At 33.6% G+C, this 19649-nt stretch overlaps 3 protein-coding genes across 4 annotated transcripts in view; all 3 read right to left on the bottom strand.

Moving 5' to 3' along the window:
- The window catches only part of LOC128670922 (uncharacterized), a 40571-nt gene extending 30186 nt beyond the window's left edge, over positions 1–10385 (bottom strand). Inside the window, exons 1-16 of the mRNA XM_053746943.1 lie at positions 10262–10385; positions 10073–10189; positions 9581–9748; positions 8945–9025; positions 8585–8755; positions 7841–7963; positions 7127–7210; positions 6610–6759; positions 6044–6208; positions 5173–5310; positions 4860–4976; positions 4178–4408; positions 3651–3758; positions 3090–3209; positions 2617–2700; positions 781–885 (exon numbers count right to left, since the gene is read on the bottom strand). Of these exons, the coding sequence (XP_053602918.1) occupies positions 781–885; positions 2617–2700; positions 3090–3209; positions 3651–3758; positions 4178–4408; positions 4860–4976; positions 5173–5310; positions 6044–6208; positions 6610–6759; positions 7127–7210; positions 7841–7963; positions 8585–8755; positions 8945–9025; positions 9581–9748; positions 10073–10175 (1948 nt within the window). The 5' untranslated portion in view covers positions 10176–10189; positions 10262–10385. The remainder of the gene's footprint in view (positions 1–780; positions 886–2616; positions 2701–3089; positions 3210–3650; positions 3759–4177; positions 4409–4859; positions 4977–5172; positions 5311–6043; positions 6209–6609; positions 6760–7126; positions 7211–7840; positions 7964–8584; positions 8756–8944; positions 9026–9580; positions 9749–10072; positions 10190–10261) is intronic.
- On the bottom strand, positions 10349–13159 carry LOC128670997 (uncharacterized). The gene is made up of 5 exons (XM_053747058.1): positions 13030–13159; positions 12133–12223; positions 11806–11892; positions 11008–11415; positions 10349–10594 (listed from the first exon to the last, which is right to left on the bottom strand). The coding sequence occupies exons 2-5, from the start codon at positions 12212–12214 to the stop codon at positions 10458–10460; spliced, it is 714 nt and encodes a 237-aa protein (XP_053603033.1). The 5' UTR covers positions 12215–12223; positions 13030–13159; the 3' UTR covers positions 10349–10457.
- Positions 13160–14854: 1695 nt separating this feature from the next.
- On the bottom strand, positions 14855–19350 carry LOC128670642 (uncharacterized). 2 transcript variants are annotated; one of them, XM_053746466.1, is made up of 5 exons: positions 19174–19350; positions 18430–18732; positions 16864–16967; positions 15958–15978; positions 14886–14985 (listed from the first exon to the last, which is right to left on the bottom strand). In XM_053746466.1, exons 1-4 carry the CDS (start codon positions 19187–19189, stop codon positions 15961–15963), a joined length of 441 nt encoding a protein of 146 aa, XP_053602441.1. In that variant the 5' UTR covers positions 19190–19350; the 3' UTR covers positions 14886–14985; positions 15958–15960. The 2 variants fall into 2 exon arrangements, with proteins under 2 accessions (XP_053602440.1, XP_053602441.1); XM_053746465.1 differs by lacking the exon at positions 15958–15978 and having other exon boundaries at positions 14855–14985.
- Between the last annotated feature and the right edge of the window lie 299 nt (positions 19351–19649).

The following is a 19649-nucleotide window of genomic DNA, read 5'->3' on the forward strand; positions in this document are numbered from 1 at the left end:
AAACCGTGCCTAATCCAGAATGATATAATCCTATTCATCTTTCTATTAATTACACTTCCCTTTTTCTAGATGGACGGATACGATTACGATCAACACAATTGGATTTGTGTTCTGCCAGTTAGGTACATTACACCCTTAAATTTGTTTTATTCAAATTTCACCGGAAAAATGCTTGAAGGCGGTAAAAATTATTGGCTTTCGATGTTTGAGGTCGTGAGGTGTTTTTCATGTTTGAGTTTCGCGATGGCTGACTCATGCATCAACTCGAGAACGCGTGCTGACAGGGGGAACTGGTCAGCTCAATTCCCATTATTGTTGTTTGGTTATAATCGTAATTTATATCTATATTTTTTATTAGTCGACCACAATATAACATGAAAAAAAATAACCTCGTTTTTCGTATACTTTCTGACCATGTACTTTATGTACCTACTTTGTTAAACTAATAGAAAAAAAAACAAACGATAATGGTAAGCCCTACTGGCATAATAGTATCTACCAATACTGTTTATATGAGTTTCTTTCCACATTTCTTCTCAGTAGTGAACATTCCGCTTTAAAAAAAATAATTTGACGTGTAAAAGTGCCTGGCAAGGTCTAATTTCTGAATAAATTATTTTAATTGTTTTGGCTTCTATGTATATATGTATTATACCCAATAGGTACCTATATATTATTAATATGTTGAATTCTAATGATATAAAAATATAAATTATACGATCTTAAGTCCTGTGATAATGACGATTAAGAGATCTATAAAATGAATATCACAATGCTTACCGTGTACCTCAGATTTTTTAATATCGCATGTATGCCTGAGGAATCCGAAGTTCGCCGAAGTGGTGACGCAGGCGGACTTCAATTGCCACATAGCCATTCCGGTGCCTTAAAAATATTGTCACAATCAAATACTGAAGAAAATCGCTCTCGAAGATATATTGGGGACAGTACTATTGTTCAGACATTGACTTATTACCTTATAGAGTTGACAACTAAAGTTTATTATAGTACTTGTGTAACGATTGCTAGACATTTTTTTGTAATTACAGTTCAAATATGGTTGTGTTCGGTTTATACCGTACAACGCGAACAGTGGGCGAAGTGCGGGTTAGCATTTCACTTCCCACCATCGAATCGATTCGAAATGAGACACAGCGAACCAATTATATTGCACCATTGTGACGCAACGACAACCACACTGCAATGTCATTGGTTCGCTGCGTCACACTTCGAATAGATTCAATGGTGAGAAGTGAAAATTTCGCCCTCTGTTATATTTGAATGGTCGATTCATAAACGGAATGAGATAGGTATAAGGGTGAGTAATTTGTTTAGTAAATTCCGGATTTTAACCATGTAAAAAGCAACAAAATGCGTAATAAAATCGGAAAGAAAAAAGTTTTCACTCTCTATAAAATATTGGCACATTTATATGAAACAAGAAAAAAGATTTACTTTATTTATTGTAATGACATAATATTATTTTAATTATTATTTTTTATGTTATAATTAATTATAAATAAAGTAAATGTCACATCGCAATTTTTATTTTATATTAATAAATAAATAATTATCAGTTCTATTCATAATATTCAATGTGCTTGAAAGTGGTTTAGCGAATCTGGACCATTGGTATAACCCCAAAACAGTAGACGGTAATTTATTATCCGTAATGGTTTTTCTCTGATTAAAAGTGGATAACTAATGTTGTAGTTGTTTAGAAAAATGTTCAAAAAACAACATAAATCATGGTCTGAAGCTTTCAGATCGTTCCCAGTGATATATTCTAGAGGTTGTCACTCAATGGTGAAACTATCGTAACGTATGAATTTGGTATTCATATGGATTTTCACTTTTAGACGATTTTTTTCCCATGCCAAGGGAAAATATATATAAACTTAGATACTTGTTCATTGTATACAAAATTCATATTTGCATGAAATTAATTTGCAGTTTCGGAGTATAGATAAGACAAGGTAGTTGTAGGATATAAGGAAGTTGCCATATACTTAGTCTGAAAAACATTTTCCAAATTTCAATAACAAAAACTTCCCAATGGTGCTACTATAGATAGATTAGAACATGTAAAGTGGTCTGAATCAGTTACCTATATACTTTTTTTATTATTTCGAAAAAATTCCGATTTAATCTTTTATAAAATGTTCGACATATTATACTTGTCTAAAAGTCACTATTGATTATAGTGTTTTATAATTTCAATGCATTTGTAATTTTATTTTTTACCCATCAACTATCCTATTTTTTTAACTAAATCTTAGGTCACACACGTGTGTCACACGTGCTTTGGATTAAATCTGTATTATTGTTATATACTTTTTCAAGATCTCTATACAGAGTGATTTCTTATACATTGTCATTATTTTATCCATATGCTCAGTCGATGGTACTGACCAACTTTTCGTATGGAAGCAACATTGAAATCGCGAGAAAAAAATCAGCTGATCCATACATTTTCCACAAGATAGGTATTAAATTTTGTATAGAACAGCAGATTTTTTCGGAGTTTCCCCCATACTAAAAGTTGTTCAGAATCATGGACTGAGACACAGTAATGCAAAATGTATAAAAAAATCACCCTGTAAATGTTTTACATACCAATCTCCCGAAAGACAACAATGTTAGTTTGGACGTCCACATCTTCCCAGAGCACGGCTCGTTGCATATGATGAAGCATGCGGACTGAAAAAACAAAACTAGATATATATTACATTTTTTGAGAATTACATACCGAATTAGAACACATAGGTTACGTCTACGCCAATCAGATATAGGTTTTGAATCTGGATCCAAAGCGCCTCATACAAAATTATGATATTAAATATAATGATATTGATCAATACTATTGTACTACTATTCTGAACCGAGAGGCCCCGATTTCGATTCCCGGTAGGGTCATGATGGAAAATGATCTTTTTCTGATTGGCCCGGATCTTGGATGTATTTGTTATAAAAGTATAGTATCGTTGAGTTAGTATCCCGTAACACAACTTTCGAACTTACTTTGGGGCTAGCTCAAACTGTGTGATTTGTCCTAATATATTTATTATTTATTTATTTATTGTACTAACACTTCTTAAACTTGAAGGGTGATCTCGCCCAAGTGTGCCACTTCGTCTTCTTCTTCCACACGTGAATCCAACGCCGCTGTTGCAGATACCGAGAACGAAGGGTTTTGATCTGGCGGGATACTAGAACAACAGAAGTTTGCAGAATAGATATGTAGCAAACAGAAAAGAAAAATGGTACTTATAATTCTCTTAAAATACCACCATCAATTTGTGAGACATTGAAACATCAAGTAGTCCAAACATTTAGATCCGTCATTGTCAAGTGAGAATGCGTTAACTTTTAAAATTCGTTATTTTTCCACTTGGAAATTATTTTGATATTTTTGATAACCGACCGCACGCTCATTGTAATTCAACTGTAAAAAGTTGTAATCTCAGAAATTGTATTTTTATTAACCAATATATTTTTATGACAAATAAAATACCTAATTTCTAACCTAATATCCAGTTATGGATAGCGATTTAGTGATAGGAGTTCCCATAGGAGTGAGTCAATAACACTTGTCACTCCTTTGCCATAAAAGATATGTAAGAATACAAGTTTAAACTCTATTTAGCTACCTTTGTACTTCTTGCTCGGTAGTTGCGATTTGCCACAATTTCTAATCGCACTTTTTTGTGCACACATTTTTCTACTTTCTTCCATATAATGCTGCCGAGCTGGAGGTCCTGGAATAAAGAATAACAAATTTTACACAAGCTTTTATATTTGTCAGAGAGGTATTGTTTTATTGACAAAAGAAAAAAATGTGTCAGTTGAAGAATTTCCTCTTTGAAACCCGATCTTGGTCTATTAAATATTAATCAAATATCAGGTCAATTAAATAGCAATCTTGGATAATGTACCTTTCTAATGGTGAGAGAATTTTTGAAATCGGTTCGGTAGTTTCGGAGATTAGTCGCCTCAAACTCACAAACGCTTACCTCTTTATAATAATAGTATAGATGTTATTTCAAAATGTAATATAAATTTGATTACAATAAAACTGAACTAGTCGAAATTCGATATTAATGCAGATAAAAAATAGCAATGCAAAACCCGTAAGTCGCGAATCAAACATGAGAACGCGGGATAAGGGTTGCCTTACCAGAATCTTTAGTTCCATCACTGAAGCCATCCTGATTCTCTCTCAGAGCCCAAGCTTTATCTGGGGGGCAATTGGTGCACTTGATATTCAGGTAGTTTTGCGAGGGGTTAATGTGGGGGCACCAGGCATCCAACACGGCGTACTCATTGGGGTGTTCCATGGTGAACTGGCTAGAGACGTTGCCGCGAATGTCCAGGCCCGTTGTGATGCTAGTGGGAATTGAGTCGAAGCCTGAAAATATATGGAATTTTGAAAAAATCCTGAATGTAGTCCCCTAAAAATGCACGCCATTATCGTTGGTCTTGTGCTTTTCTCATCCATCTCATTCTGAATGAATTTAAAAATGTACCCCATCCTTTTTTATCTTGTGCTTTTTTTCATCAATCACATTCCAGCCATTTTGACCGGATCGTCCGTTCATCAGGTACCTAATTTACCCACATTCCGGTAGTCTGTACTGGGTCTCCACTCCAATACCACTTATACATAACCCGCCCATCGTCTCTTCTATTTGGGCTAATTCTTGACTTACGTCGGTCAGACCTGTCTAGTTTTGGATCGTATAAAAAATATTTTCCATAGATATTTCCTATATAGCCTGTTTAAGTGTTGATGGGATAGATAAAACGTAAAATTTGCCGGAGGGTTAAAATGTACTGTTTTTATTGTGTCATAAACTCACATTCAAAATTGGTAGTTTTCTGCAGTACTTCTGACGGACAGACTGTGTAAGAAGGCACTGGTATTCCTCCGTCTGGCATCGTCGAATACGATGGATATTGCAAATCAATATTTACACCTGGAAGTGATCGGATTTCCAAGAATGTCTCACTGGCGAGTTAGTCCATTAAGTTATACTATCACTAATAAACAGTAAGTATAACAGGATTGGCAATAAAAAAAAAAACAAAAATACAAAAGAAGGCATAGCTTATATTAAAAGTTTTTATTGTAAAAAATTGCATTGTTAAAAAATAGCCTGTAAAGAATATCACCTGGACCTGTATCTTTGCATTTGTATCCTTGAGTTTCCAAAACCACGTAAGCCGCATTACCAGTTTTATAATTTAAAGTTGTTACTTCTCCAACTTTTAGTTGAGACTTTCTCTGCTTCAATAGTTGTTTATCTGCAACTAAATTTGTAACATTTAACACCTGTTTCACCGCTTGCTGATAAGTGTCTTTATATGGGACAAATTGCGTCAAAAAATGTGTTTCTCAAGTATCGGATAGGGCTAATGGACCAATCACACCAAGCAGATTTATCTAGCGGTTTGTTTTATTTATCAGATTACAACATAATTTTTCATCAGCGGTGACCCTTATTATTTGTGCACGTTTATGTTACTAGAATCTGCGCCATGAAAGAAGTCATGCGCATATGTGGAACTATGAACTTTGTTGTTGACAGCGATACTAGCGCCGTCATAATGTTCTATAATCATTTTTCATTCACGTTGAATATTTTTCTCATCAAAGATAACTATACTAATTGTTCTTTTGAGCACAACAGTCGTGCTTAGATTTTTTTATAGATCAGATGCGACTCAAGGCTTTGCCCACGAATGATTTGTTGTTGTTTTTATTTATAAATTAAATTGCTATTCTACAATAGGATGTAAATAATAAAATAAAGTCTTGATGTTTGCTCGATTATTAAACGTCTTTGCCTTTATTTTTTTTCGCATCTATACAAAATATTGATAAGTAAAGGTTTGGGTTTGTTATCAGGAATTGAAAACGGAATTCGATGAAATTTTGAACACGGGGTTCAATAAACGCTAATTTCTGGATAAATAATATCGTGTCTCGAAATTCCCATGGGAGCTAAACCTTGTGGCATAGCTAGTAGATATCTCATCTTACAGTTTTCTATCATATTTATGTCGTGCCAAGCCACTTTTATCGGGTTGTTGATCGTCTCTTTCTTCACATTAAGGTCCATGTTATCTGTGACGTAGTATGCCGGACTACTGTCAGAATTTCTGGAACTTTCTGTCATGCTGCAATAGCGACATGTGCTTGACGTTTCTGTAAAGATTCGATTTATTTAGCAGTATGTAAATTATGTTGATTCTTATACCCACTAACGCTTTAGTGGGTACTTGAAACGGTGGTGGTGTAATGGTTTAGAAGCCCGCCTGTGAACCAAAAGGTCCCAGGTTTGAATTCTACTCGTGCTATATGAGTTTGTATACTAATCTGACTCATGTTTAGTAGTTTTCATCATCCACTTGCTTTCATTAAAGGAACATCGTGAGAAAACCTGTACCCTGGTTGACTATCAACTTGTGTGAAATGGAGCAATGACAACTACTCCATTAATATTGAACAGCAAAGTCGTGTGTGTTACATTCCACATAATGTCCATGATCCTTAGCCATGAGGTATAAGACTATGCGAATTAGGAGAAATTATTAAGGTATACAGACTTGGAGGCCTGTCTAATGGTATTTTGAACTCGTCATTCAACCATCTGCTAACATTTTCATTGACCGCCTTGATTTTATTGGTGGCCACAATGATGGAGTCATATACGGCAGTCACCTTTTCACCTCTTGGAAAACCAGTCATAAAATTATCTGAAATAGAAAACATGAAACAGAAGCATAAGTAAAGGGAACGAAAAGTTATCAATTTCTTTTTGACCGCTTGGTTTCTAAACCAAACTTGTTATTACACTGAATTCATCAAAATCTTATACTTTGATATTACTTAAATTAGTATTAAATCAGTATTAGGTAAAAAACACTTGAGCTTTGCTACAGTGATACGGTATCAAGATTAAATCAGATGAGAACATTTTAATTAAAACAATATGAACAATATGAAACATGCTGTTCTGCGAACCAGTTTCAGTCTGATTTATACGAGTACCTTCTACCACATAATATATGTGAAAATGACACCAGTTAACATCAAGAGATGCACCAAATTAAATTAACTCACCGTTATAAATATGTTTGCCACTGGTATCATCGCTATCTAGCGTAAACTCAGAACTTAAACTTCTTGGATACGAAAGTAAAGTATCTAAAAAAAACATTATATATTTTTGCTTTTATAATGGTCTAGGAGCAAAGGAAAAATATAGGTGTGCCAGCTCTTCTTCCAGTAAAAAAGTGAATCAAGATCTTTATCTTGATTCACTTTCACCAGAATCACCAGTTTATAACCCTTTGGTTATAAACTGGTGATTCTTCTCGTAGACGATGAGCTAGTAAGGTTACTATGAGTATTTATGGACAGGTGTATAAGAAGTCTTATTCAGCAGAATTATTTTAAGCGCACAAATTGTGGCCAGAGTTAGAAATAGAACTAATATTATTAATATAAAACATTACAAAATGCTGTATGAACAGCTCGTGGTCTTGTCACAATGATGCTCCTGCCCACTAAGTTCCTGGCACGTTTCTGAATGTATGGTCATCTGGTACTCGACTTTCACCTAACAAAGTTCATTTTCATATTTTTTAAATAATTTTGAAGATTGTATGTGGAAAAGTCTATAGCGAACCATACACCACTTAAAGATAACCATTGTATGTATGTATAATTGTATATCCATGGCGAGTAATACTTAGTTTCTCACGGCTTGTGGTTTTATTCATTCTCTTGGAAGGTCATTGAAAACGTTATTGTACCAATATAAAAATCAAATACCGAAGGGAATCTCGTTATTAAGGTCGTAAACCATTTGTTCGGACTGTCTCAGTGTGCTCGTCGTCGGTGATATTTCCAAATGGGTGGTACTCTCTCCAGATGTAAATGGTACTTCGATGGGTTCTAAACAACAGCGAGGTATTGCTAAATTTAATTCTGAGTTATTCTATAATAGGGAATATTACTGTGATGTTATCACACCAGTGTGCAGCACTAGAACAAGATCTAAACAGCGTCTTATTAAACTAGCGGCTCATCCCGGCTTTGCTCGGTTAAAACCATAACACAATATACATCTATTTTTTTAACCAAGGGTCTACTCGTGACATATAGTTTTATTTACCAATATGATTCACCATATACAGTACCTAGTTTTCTTTGACTACAATTTCACCACTGACCCAGCTAATGTGAACATCGTGAGATCACCTATGCACTTGTTAGCTATTTTCTGAATTTTGAATCATATAGATCAGTCTGCAGTGACTTCCAGTTAATGAAAACACAGGAAAACATAGCTAACCCCTGCATTCGTTTCCTCACGATTTGATGATAAACCTAATAGTCATGCCAGATGCTTTAGAGAAGCTTTTGACAACTTTTATTTTAAATTTATTCATATTTAGTAAAACAAAAATGGTTCCAATTTTTATGCACCCAAATTCCATGAACGTTTATCTGGAGAGTCACACAGTGTTAATAATAACACGCTCCATAATAAAAACAATATGAATATCACTGTACCTGGTTTATATACCAGTGGCACTGTGTGTACATTTTTGTTTGTTGGTACTTTATCTGTATGTCCTTCCGATTTTGTGTCGCTTATAATCGTTCTTGCACCGTACTTCCGAAGTGGAATTTGACTTGGCTTTAAACTTCCCATACGGGTTAATCTGCTTTCAATTCTATTACCTGTAGTATAAGAACTTCTCTAAAATACTAAAAAATACGTATAAAGTAGCCGTAAAGAGTTATATCAGATACATTTGGTGATTGAAGATATAGATAAACTATCCAGAATTGTTAAGTTCTAAGATAAATTCCTACTGGTGGTGAAACCGTGGGACCAAGACTAAGAAAAAAATTAACACTAATAATTACCTGATGAAATTTTCTGTTGATTTGATTGAGATTGATCAGTAGAACCATTTAGGTTACTTGTTGTCGCAATTCCGCTGTCTCCTACAATAGAAATCACAAAAGTCAGCTCTTCTTCTTCGTTTCGACTGGACTAATTGGACTATTATAGTAAGTTTTGACTTATTTTTTGACTTATTTTTTGCCATAATCTCGTAATCTCATAATAGTAATCTTATTATCATAATCTCTTTGAAATTTGTAGTCGCTATTAGTTGTCATAGTGGAAGAATTGGCTAGTCTCTGGTTTACCGAGAAGTCACACAATAAGGCTAAAATATTATTTTGTAATGGATAAATGGGCCGATATATAATGGGCAACCCGCAGGGCACTACGAATTTCAGAAGGTTGACAGCAGAAAAAAACTAAAGAAGAGTGGGACGGCGTGACAATATCGATGCCGTCTAGTCTATTGGTCTTTAGTCCATTTATGGAATTCATACCAATTATTAAGTGTGTCCGTCTTTTAAAAAAGGGAGCATTTGAATGAGGTGATTTTTTTGAGTAAGGGTAATTGCTAGTAAGCCTAAAAGTAACCAGTAGCAATAAATTTAATTGAAATCTAATTACTATAACTATTGATGAAATAAAATTCTTACTACTAGAGAATTGCAAAGGAGATATGCTTGATCTGCCTCCTCTGCACGTAGACACTGGTATTCGAGTTGTTCTAAATGTGTTTAAACTTAGTTCTTTTTGTCCTGATTTCGTTTTTGATTTCCCTGAATATAAATTACCACTGTGTTTAGTAACATCTGCTGAACTAGCTGTTCGAAAAAATAAACCAAAACCAATTATTTTAATGTGCACTTGAAGTGATGTTTGGACTGGAACTTAAATTTCTGTTAGAACTTGTCAAATTACAAATAATCAAAACGATAAATTTGAAATGTGTACATAATAATAAAAACGATAAATTTGAAATTTGTACTTAAAGCACAAGAATAGCTAAACGAAAGCCTGTTCCGATCTCTATAATTATTTTTTAATAATGTTAGTGTTATAATTTGAAGTTAAAGAAAACTGTTATTATGAAGTCGAGATAAACATTTCTATCTATTAAAATTATATGAACTCAAGATTTTACTTACCGCTGGCCATTCTGTCGCTGATAATGTTACTGACGTTACTTCGATAATCGTAAAGACTATTTTCAGGACTTTCTACAGCTGGTCTGATGTCTGGGGATTCCATCTTCGCCTGCCCCCCTAAAGAAAGAAGAGTCGAAAAATGTTACAGCTGAAAATTTTTGATAACACAAATTTACTTCGCCAACTTACTTCATCAAACCAACGATTTACTTAATAATCAATACATGTTCACCACACACAATATATTTTTGTATTTATTTATAGTAAAAGCACCCGTAAATTTAGAATTTTAATAAAACATTTTGCCGTTAACAAATTTGATGGGCAAATAAATCAAATGTCCTTCAAGTACAAAATGTCAAGTCTTCTGTCAGAGGGGGAGGTTTTATTCTTTGTTTATTTCTACTGGTGCTGACGTCGTTGGAACTTGTGCAAGGATCGCTTGTCGTTCAGCATTTATTTCTTCTAATTTCTTAATCAAATCTTCTTGTACACTGTCAACAATCTCTTTCAGATTTCGTGCTGAAATAAATTAAATACATTCATTTATTTTCACTAGACAGTTCTTTATATTTAGAGTGATGATCTTTAGTTGCACCGTATGTCATGACCATCGATATACGAAGGAAGTATGTATGATCCAAAGATGTGCTCTTTTGTATTTTGTGTTATAAATTTTAAATGAATAATATAGAATTCAAATTGGAATTAAGGTCTCCCTCTTATTTGATAATTTTTTTAGTTGCTGTCTTCCTCAGATATTAAGCGTTGCTCCAATTAATGAAAGGGTCTGATTTCCTACTTTTTCTTCTGCACTTTTCACAGTCTGCGACATCTTTAGTCATCAGACCACTGGCACGTATATCGTCGTTAATGTACTCAGACGTAACTCAAATTAAAAAAAGTATAGTATGAAATCAGAAAAATATCATTACCAGTCTTCTGATTAAATTCTTCAGCGATCAGTGAAATTTTCCTCAAAGTCCCCACGTGTTTTGTCAATTCTGCGGCTACGTCATGATCGGTTCCTGTATTTATAGCAACATCTTCTGTTTGTATGTTTCGTCTTCTTTTCTCTATGGCAAGTTTTATATCTTCACTGCTGACTAAAGGCATTTTTGGCATTTTAAATGGCTCTTTTGGAGGCACTTCTGTATCTTCTGTGAATTCTTCTTCAACTTTTACTATCTCAGGTGCAGGAATATCTAGTAACGTATTAGGTAATAATTCAGGTGCAAATGTTTGCAGGACTTCTATTTTGACAGGTGATTCTTTTTTTTCTAATGAAGACCTTCGTGAAAATTTGATTGGCAAAGCATTTGTTATACTATCAATTATAGTTTCTGCAAAAAAAAAAATACAACGTTTACTGAATAAATACCATCAATTTTAAGGATAAAGTGTACAACATTTTTATTAATTAATCGATTAAGATAGAATGCTAGAATTTTATGAACGTTTGTTTTGTTTGTTTGAAATAACTTTAATATTATTGCACATAATGAAATACAAAACAAGGACAGAAATGAAAAGTAATGGCGAGTATGGCGAGCACTCCTTCAGAACGATTAGCGTTTTCATTTCCTACAGATGTAGTAATATTTTCGTTGCTTGTTTAACAGACCGTACCAGAAACGTAGATTATATCGAAATCAGATTTAGAGTTAATATGTCCGATTATTACACGAGATATTGCTAAACTGCGTGTTAGTTGTATGATTTCAATAACTCACGCACGATGTTATTACATTCTTCCTCTTGTTTCTTCCTGTGTGCCAATTTTCTCGACAGTTCTGATAGGAACATGGAACACGTAGGTCCTAAAATAATTATAAATATTTACAAGTCAAAGTTGGAGTTGCAATTTTAATTGCATATCACAAAAAAAAAAACAATAAATATTCACTTTATTGCAGTTGATTAGTATTTACTTCTAATAAAAGAAATAGATTTCAGCATTGACCTATGACAAGAATAAGATCTATCAAATACCAGTCTTAAGTTGATAATTTTCATTTACATACAAGTTAAAAATGGACTTGTAAAAATAAGTCGCTTACCATCGTTTTTACGCTTTTTGGGTGTTTTCGGTTTTGGGGCTTGCTTCTTGTTTTTAGCTTTGTACCGAGCTGGTTTTTCCATAGCTGTAAACTAATATCGCTCGTTATTAACTGAATTTATTACAGTACTAGCTTTTGCTCGCGGCTTCGCCCGCGTGATTTTGCAACAGGAACATAACAAAAAATCACATTGATTTATTGGTCCATTTTGACGTGAAATAAGTACATATAAACACATTTTCATACTTTTACGGCACAGGAATATTTACAATACTACCAAATACTAGACTAAAAATAGCAATAACGTACAATTTAAAAAAATATTTGCAATTACTTTGGATACTGGAGATATTCGAGACGACGATGACGACCTCGGTGGCGCAGTGGTAAAGTTCTTGCCACTGAACCGAGAGGTCCCGGGTTCGATCCCCGGTCGGGTCATGATGGAAAATGATCTTTTTCTGATTGGCCCGGGTCTTGGATGTTTATTTATATATGTATCTATTTATAAAAATATAGTATCGTTGAGTTAGTATCCCATAACACAAGTCTCGAACTTACTTTGGGGCTAGCTCAATCTGTGTGATTTGTCCTAATATATTTATTTATTTATTTATTTATTCGAGAGCCCGGCATTTATATCGGCATCTTCAAGACATTGCAAATTCGCCTTTATTGTCACCAAATAAAGGCCAAAAAACCGTAAAAGCAGTAGACGGGACAGTAGATGGGTATTTTTTACTTTTTTGTCGATCTACGCCACAGAGTATATTATATTATACGGACATCTATGCATCGAAACCTCAGGGCGTTACTACTATATTACTTAGCTTAAAAATTTTATGCGTTTACATACATATACACATAATATTGATTTATAAAATCATAAACACTTACTTTTAGGACGTCCTGGGACGTCCCGAAAGGCGGGACTCCCGGTAAAAATCGAAAAATACTATATAAATATAAATCAAAATACAGACACAATGAATTTGACAATAAATAAATTAAATGACATGTGCTTACGATAAATTATCAATGACAAAATGTAGTTTTCATTCATTTTTGAAATACTCGGCTGCAGTGAATGTTCTAGGTGGAAAATCATGTCTCTTTTTTTTTATTTTTCGAGATTTCAATGAATAGGAGAATTTTAAAATCGACTTGCCTTTTGACGAATAATCCTTGTGAAGATTTCGAAGTAACCATTTTATGTGCCCTACCAACGACATTGCTAGTTTTAAACATAATTAACGTGTACACAATTGAATGTTTTATATTTATATGACTCAAGGTACCTACAGAAATAAATATTTTTGAAGTGAAAACTTCTTTAGCGGCACTTTTTGCACAGTTTTAAAAACATTACATTTGTATATCTGTGAGTTTTGTGGTGGGTAAAAAATGATTAACTCCCGTCAGGACTCGTGACCATGTGTCGAATGTGGATAAAGAAAGATAATTAAGTCGCGCCATGTTAGGGCTTGTTAAGGTTTGTCTTCAATTTCATTCAATTTAATCACTTTATCGAATTTTGACAGGAAGACACGATATATTAGGTCAGCCATGTTAGCAACGAAGACAAAACGACTATTTGTCGTTAAAATGCCTCGATAAAATTTTGTCGTTGGTCGCATGCCAACCCTGCAGATCGAAAATTCGTGAGATGTCAAAAATGCACAACGTTAATATTCAAGTTTTCACTTCTGCCGGCACTCCCGGAGTGCAACCCGGTTTTTTTAAAATAAAATGTAATATTTCAGCCCATTTAGCCCGTTTATCGCCCTTATTACTACCAATATTACTACCAGATAGTAATTACCGTTAATTTTTATTGGGTACCTACCCTTCTTTCTAGTGCAAAGCATAGACATTTTCATACGCAAGTAACCCCGGTTGCATACTTAGTACAAGCCCCGGCTCAGTAATGTTTTACTCTTTTAGCACCTCTCATATTGTAAATCTTTATCACTTAACTATGTACAGTCGACTGCATATCAAGTTGCCTTTATCCCGGGGCAATAGGGGCAAATTTGCAGTGATTTTGGATAATTATGCTGTTATTTATTATAATAATGACTATGTACATAAAATTTATCTACATTTTGTGGTGGAAAATAAATTTATACGCATACATAAAAAAGTAAACAGCTGAAATTATGAAATGATGATGATGAACGTATTTCAGACCAATACAAATCATCAAGACATATAATTATATTCCATTAATTACATTCAATTTAGTACCAAATATCAAATTATGTATTTCCTCAGTATACTAAATTCAGGGACCATAGATAAAATAATTCCCGTGGTACCTTCCGGGGACTATCACTGGGATCATGGGCAAACAATCCTCAGTTCAGTGATCTGAAATTTTATATTATAATGTGACTTTCACGACTGTTTGAACGCGGCGTGTAGCGTTTCATTAGTGTTGCATTTTTTTTTGTATAATGAATCATATTTTTTTAATTAAACATTTTATAAAATTAATATTGTACCAGTAATTTACTTATTTATAAAATAGGATAATTAAATTGATTACTGTGTATGGTACAATTTGATAAACACTAATGACAGTCCACAGCGGCGTTCAAAACGCTCGTGAAATTCAACCAATAATGTATTTTTTCAATACGAAGTAAATATTGCTTATCTCTACAATATCATCACACAATCGGGACAGCTATTAGACTACTTTGTGAAAATGATTATGTTTATTTAATGAGTATGTTGGAAAAATTAAACAATTTCTATTCAATAAACTGATTTATGATTAAAATACAATTGAAAATAGTATTGTTATATTTATTTCAGTGGTTCGTATACTACCGGTAGCTCCAGGGATTTCTGAAAACAAATGAACGGATTTATATTATTACTGGAAAGAAGAAATAAAGAAAATATGTTTATTTGGAAAAAATATATTTTACATTGTTGTATTAATAAGTTTTTGTCGAGCTCAGCATGTCACTGTACCAGTATAGCATAGCGCTGAATATAATAAATAAATAAATACAGCTGACATTGGTGGGAATGGGAAGGAATCGTAGCTTTTGTCACCCCTTCCGGTGTCATAAGGTTACGATTAAGAAAAAATATTAGGGTGCGATAGGTAGGAGCGATTTGAACGCCGCCGCGGGTTATCATTAGTGTTTATTAAATTGTACCATACACAGTAATCAATTTCATTACTCTATTTTATAAATAAGTAAAGTACTGGTTCAATGTCAATTTTATAAAAGTTTAATTTTAAAAAAAAGATTATTTATTCAAAAAAATTATAAGACACTAATGAAACGCTACACGCCGGGTTCAAACAGTCGTGAAATTCACCCATTACCCGTTGTCCCCTCTGATTCAGATAGAAAGGGAACAGATGGGAAAATTTGTCATCCAGATGACAACTAGAAAGAGAATTCACAATTGTCACCCCGGGGGTCAGTGGGAATAATCGACAGCATCACGCATAGGAGGCATGGTGGCTTGTCAACAAATCAGGTAATTAAATAAATATAAAATTAATTAATTAATCTAAAATTAGACGTAACTTGCATAAAAGGCAATATTTGTCTATCTAAAGTTATTCGTTAGGCACCTAAAGGCTTTCGGCGCGACTTCTACGACTGCGCCACTAATTACTAAATCGTCAATCGTTGTTTCCAACGAAGTTTTGTTTCACCGGAAGTTTTGTGGTAATCTCTAAATTTTTGATATACAAACTCTCAAAGCAAATGCAAAATGACTAGATATCCCATTTTTGATTAGGCATGTAAAAACAATGCGTTTTTTGTAAAAAAAAAAGGGAATAAATAAACATACATTTTATCCATCGGCATGTTTCTGAAATAACAAGAAAAAATATAATTAAAATGAGTAAAAGATTATCTTTTCGAGATATACCTACATACTTAGCGGGCCATCCCAGCTTTACTCGTGTAAAAATAATTTTAAAACTAATGTTCATTTATTTGTGTTAATACTTGAGATATATATTTTTGGAGGTTGACGACCTCGGTGGCGCAGTGGTAATTGTTCTTGCCTCTGAACCGAGAGGTCCCCGGTTCGATTCCCGGTCGGGTCATGATGGAAAATGATCTTTTTCTGATTGGCCCGGGTCTTGGATGTTTATCTATGTATATTTTATAAAATATAGTATCGTTGAGTTACTATCCCATAACACAAGTCTAGAACTTACTTTGGGGCTAGCACAATCTGTGTGATTTGTCCTTATATATTTATTTATTTTTTATAGATGCACTATATCACACTATAATGCTACCTCTATTAATGGTCTTATGGTTGACTGGTAGAGAATGTCACACTGCATTAAGTTTAATATTTGTACTTATTGTAATTTGTGCAATAAGGTTTTAAATAAATAAATATTCCTCAGGAATCACATTAATGTATAAGGTGAGAACCACTTGAAAATCTGTGCAGTAGTTTTCAGTTTATCACGAAGAAACAGACAAACGCGGCAAAGGACTTTATTGTATAAAAAATAAGGATATCTTACTGGGTTTCCGCTCTGGCGACATTTCGCGGCAACAGCTGAAGCGTAGGGAAAACTAGGAACACGCATGCGCGGGACAAAAATGATTGCTCAGATGTGAGGTTGCGTGTTCGATGAATTGGTTTCAGTGGAAAAAATGGAATGTGTTGTTTTTGCACATATGATAATTATATTTTGCACCTTTCTAAGCATTTACACAAATTCAAACTTACTGAGGTAGCACTGGGTGGCTGAGCAGAGGGCGCTGTGGTTCGCAGAGCTTCAATTGTCTTACGGTTTGAAGTCTGCACCGCTTGCCCTAGCGCCGAGACTGGATCTGAAATTGTAATTATCAATTAAAAATATTCTAGAATATGACTACTCTATATTTTATGAGATAGATAACAAGTCTTCACAGTTGATAGAACAACCACTAGAATAACACAAGAAGAAGACGCACAAAAAAGAAGAAAAGAAAAAAAAAAACGTTTATTTCCACCATAATTCAAATTACATCAGTTGTATGTAATAAGGGAGGGGGTGGACTGGAGCCTGAGCTAGGAAAATCCTGTATTTTAGGACTCCAGGACACTCGCCTACATTGAGTGTTCATTGGATTTAAGGAGAGACATTTTGGTGGAAAACAGGAATGACTTTCGGTAGGAAAACACCGCTAAAACTTTGTTATTAGGTTTATGTTTGAGATTCCTAGTCTAACAGTCGAGGAAGAATGAAAGAGTGAGAAAATAGAATCACTAATTTGCATGATTACACTGATAAGTTAAGACGCCGCATGACCGCACACTATAGCACAATCATCACATTTTTATAAATTCCTTTTTATCAGTATTTTTTATTATAATGGTGTACTTAAAAACTTATTTTTTGTATTGTCAGAATGTAAATTAGGTTCCTAATATTTTTTTCCGTGGGTTTGTGTTTCCTCATAAGGACATAACATGATTATTTTTTTCACCAACTCTAGAGTGGTATTCTAAAAAATATATTGAATTCGGTTTTTTTCAAGTGAATGAATATCCATATCTCTACAAATGTTACCCGTACTTCTTCATAACGGGACCTGTTTTTCAGTTCGTTGATTCCTTTTATGTGAATTCGAGACAAGTGCGTATATTTCGGGTGATATATGATTTTTTGCGTGCATTAAGCACGACACCGGCTATGATGAAACTGAAGTAGCTTAAAAATGTCGAAATGATAAAGATATTTATTAATAATATAACAAGATATGAATATAACAAGATATATTATTAAATAAACTTGCGGCCGTCCCGCTCGGGTAAAAATGAAATCATACACTTAAAACTTTCCCAGGATCACACTATCGTTTGGTGAAATCGCATGAAAAAACGTGCAGTACTTATTTTTTATTAACTTGAAATTTTGATATAGGTAGTCTGACATTCATCCCAGCTACACTTTCTATAGAAAAATACGTAACTGATAAGATCAAAACAGCGGGCTATTAGCTACTTAAGTAGTTATCAATAAGATTACCCTATATTATAAAACTATAATAAGATTACCTATATTATAAAACTTGACAATAAGATTACCTATATTATAAAACGTGACAATAAGATTACCTATATTATAAAACTTGACAATAAGATTACCTATATTATAAAACTTGACAATAAGATTACCTATATTATAAAACTTGACTGGAAGAGATCCCTTCATGGGATAAGTCCGCCATTGTATTACCTTCTTGTTATGTATGTAGGTACTTTTAACATGTGTTCTTTGTACAATAAAGACAATACAAACAAAATTACCTTGCAATCCATGATAGCTTTCATGGGCATCAAAGAACTGCTCCTTTGCAGCATCAGCCGAAGTTGGTGGGATGGAACTTTCAGAAGCGCTGCTAGAAGATTCGGTATTGCTTGCAGTGCTAGATAGTTTGTTTTTTCTCTTTTTCCGCTTCTTTTTATCAGGTTCCTGCTCTTTGGTTGGCTCATCTTTTTTCAAATCGTGCAGCTCCAGGACAAAGGCCTCGCGACCTTCGAATACCTGGTGGCTGGAGGATGAAGTGGATTCTTCGGTGTCTGTCAGATCGAGGAGTTCGTCTAGTGTATCTGTGTAATGGACTTTACTTTATTATAGGAATCGTGGTGCTCAATGCTCCCATGTTTGGAAAATCTATGTTTTGATCCACGCCATACCAGTTTGGAGATTAAAAAAAAAGTGATAGTTGCCAATTTTTATGAGCCCTAAAATTTTTAATCATAATAAAAATTATTATGTTTAATATATGCAAAGATTATGTACCTACAGTCCCTAGTGTTTGTATGCTTTCCCTCGTCTTCACACGAGGAATTTTGCACAAAATAATTAACACACACATAAGTATTAACATGAATAAATTAACGGGAATAGATTTAGAATATTCTACCAAAAAAAGGAAATTCCACACACCCATGAGTTTTAGAAATATAAAAAAAGGCACATATTTTTTTTTAAAGATAATTATAGTATAATGTTTGATCACATATATAAATTTAATAGTAATAACGCACTTTTGTTACTATCCATTATGAAATTTGTCCTATTTGAGTTTCCAAAATTGAGAAAGAAGTTTTTCCCCTCACTTCTTCATTGTCCTAGGTATTTCTTTGAAGGAAATACATTTTTTTTACAAATTTCTGTTATTTTATTGCCTATTGACTGATGCTGACATAAGTCTGATTGGCATGCCTCGAGTCTTTGTGACATTTATTTGATTTTAGAAGAAGTAAAAAAATATGTTATAGTATGTAAGTATCTACTTTTAAAAGAAATTATTATTATTGGTTTGTGTACCATATTTTAATACAGTGATTCCGTTAAAATAAACATTTTCTTATTCAATATTTATATGAACTATGATTCTTATCGTGGAATTCCTCATGGCATATTAGATGTAATATATAATGACTTTCTAAGTTTTTTAATACGATTATGTTTGAGCTCAAATAAATCGACCCAGAAGTACAAAAAGTAGCTAGATGAGTTA

This window comes from Plodia interpunctella, chromosome 6 (genome assembly GCF_027563975.2).
Source record: "Plodia interpunctella isolate USDA-ARS_2022_Savannah chromosome 6, ilPloInte3.2, whole genome shotgun sequence".
In the NCBI taxonomy this organism is placed as follows: domain Eukaryota; kingdom Metazoa; phylum Arthropoda; class Insecta; order Lepidoptera; family Pyralidae; genus Plodia; species Plodia interpunctella.

Excerpts from the sequence above, each read along its gene's own strand:
- LOC128670997 (XM_053747058.1), bottom strand. The coding sequence starts at position 12,214 with ATGGAAAAACCAGCTCGGTACAAAGCTAAAAACAAGAAGCAAGCCCCA. Across the intron at positions 11,893-12,132 it reads CAAAAAGCGTAAAAACGATG|GACCTACGTGTTCCATGTTC; the intron begins GTAAGCGACTTA and ends TAATTATTTTAG. Across the intron at positions 11,416-11,805 it reads AGAATGTAATAACATCGTGC|AAACTATAATTGATAGTATA; the intron begins GTGAGTTATTGA and ends TTTTTTTTGCAG.
- LOC128670642 (XM_053746465.1), bottom strand. Across the intron at positions 16,968-18,429 it reads AAGCTATCATGGATTGCAAG|ATCCAGTCTCGGCGCTAGGG; the intron begins GTAATTTTGTTT and ends TTACAATTTCAG. Across the intron at positions 14,986-16,863 it reads AGCCACCCAGTGCTACCTCA|AAATCCCTGGAGCTACCGGT; the intron begins GTAAGTTTGAAT and ends ATTTGTTTTCAG.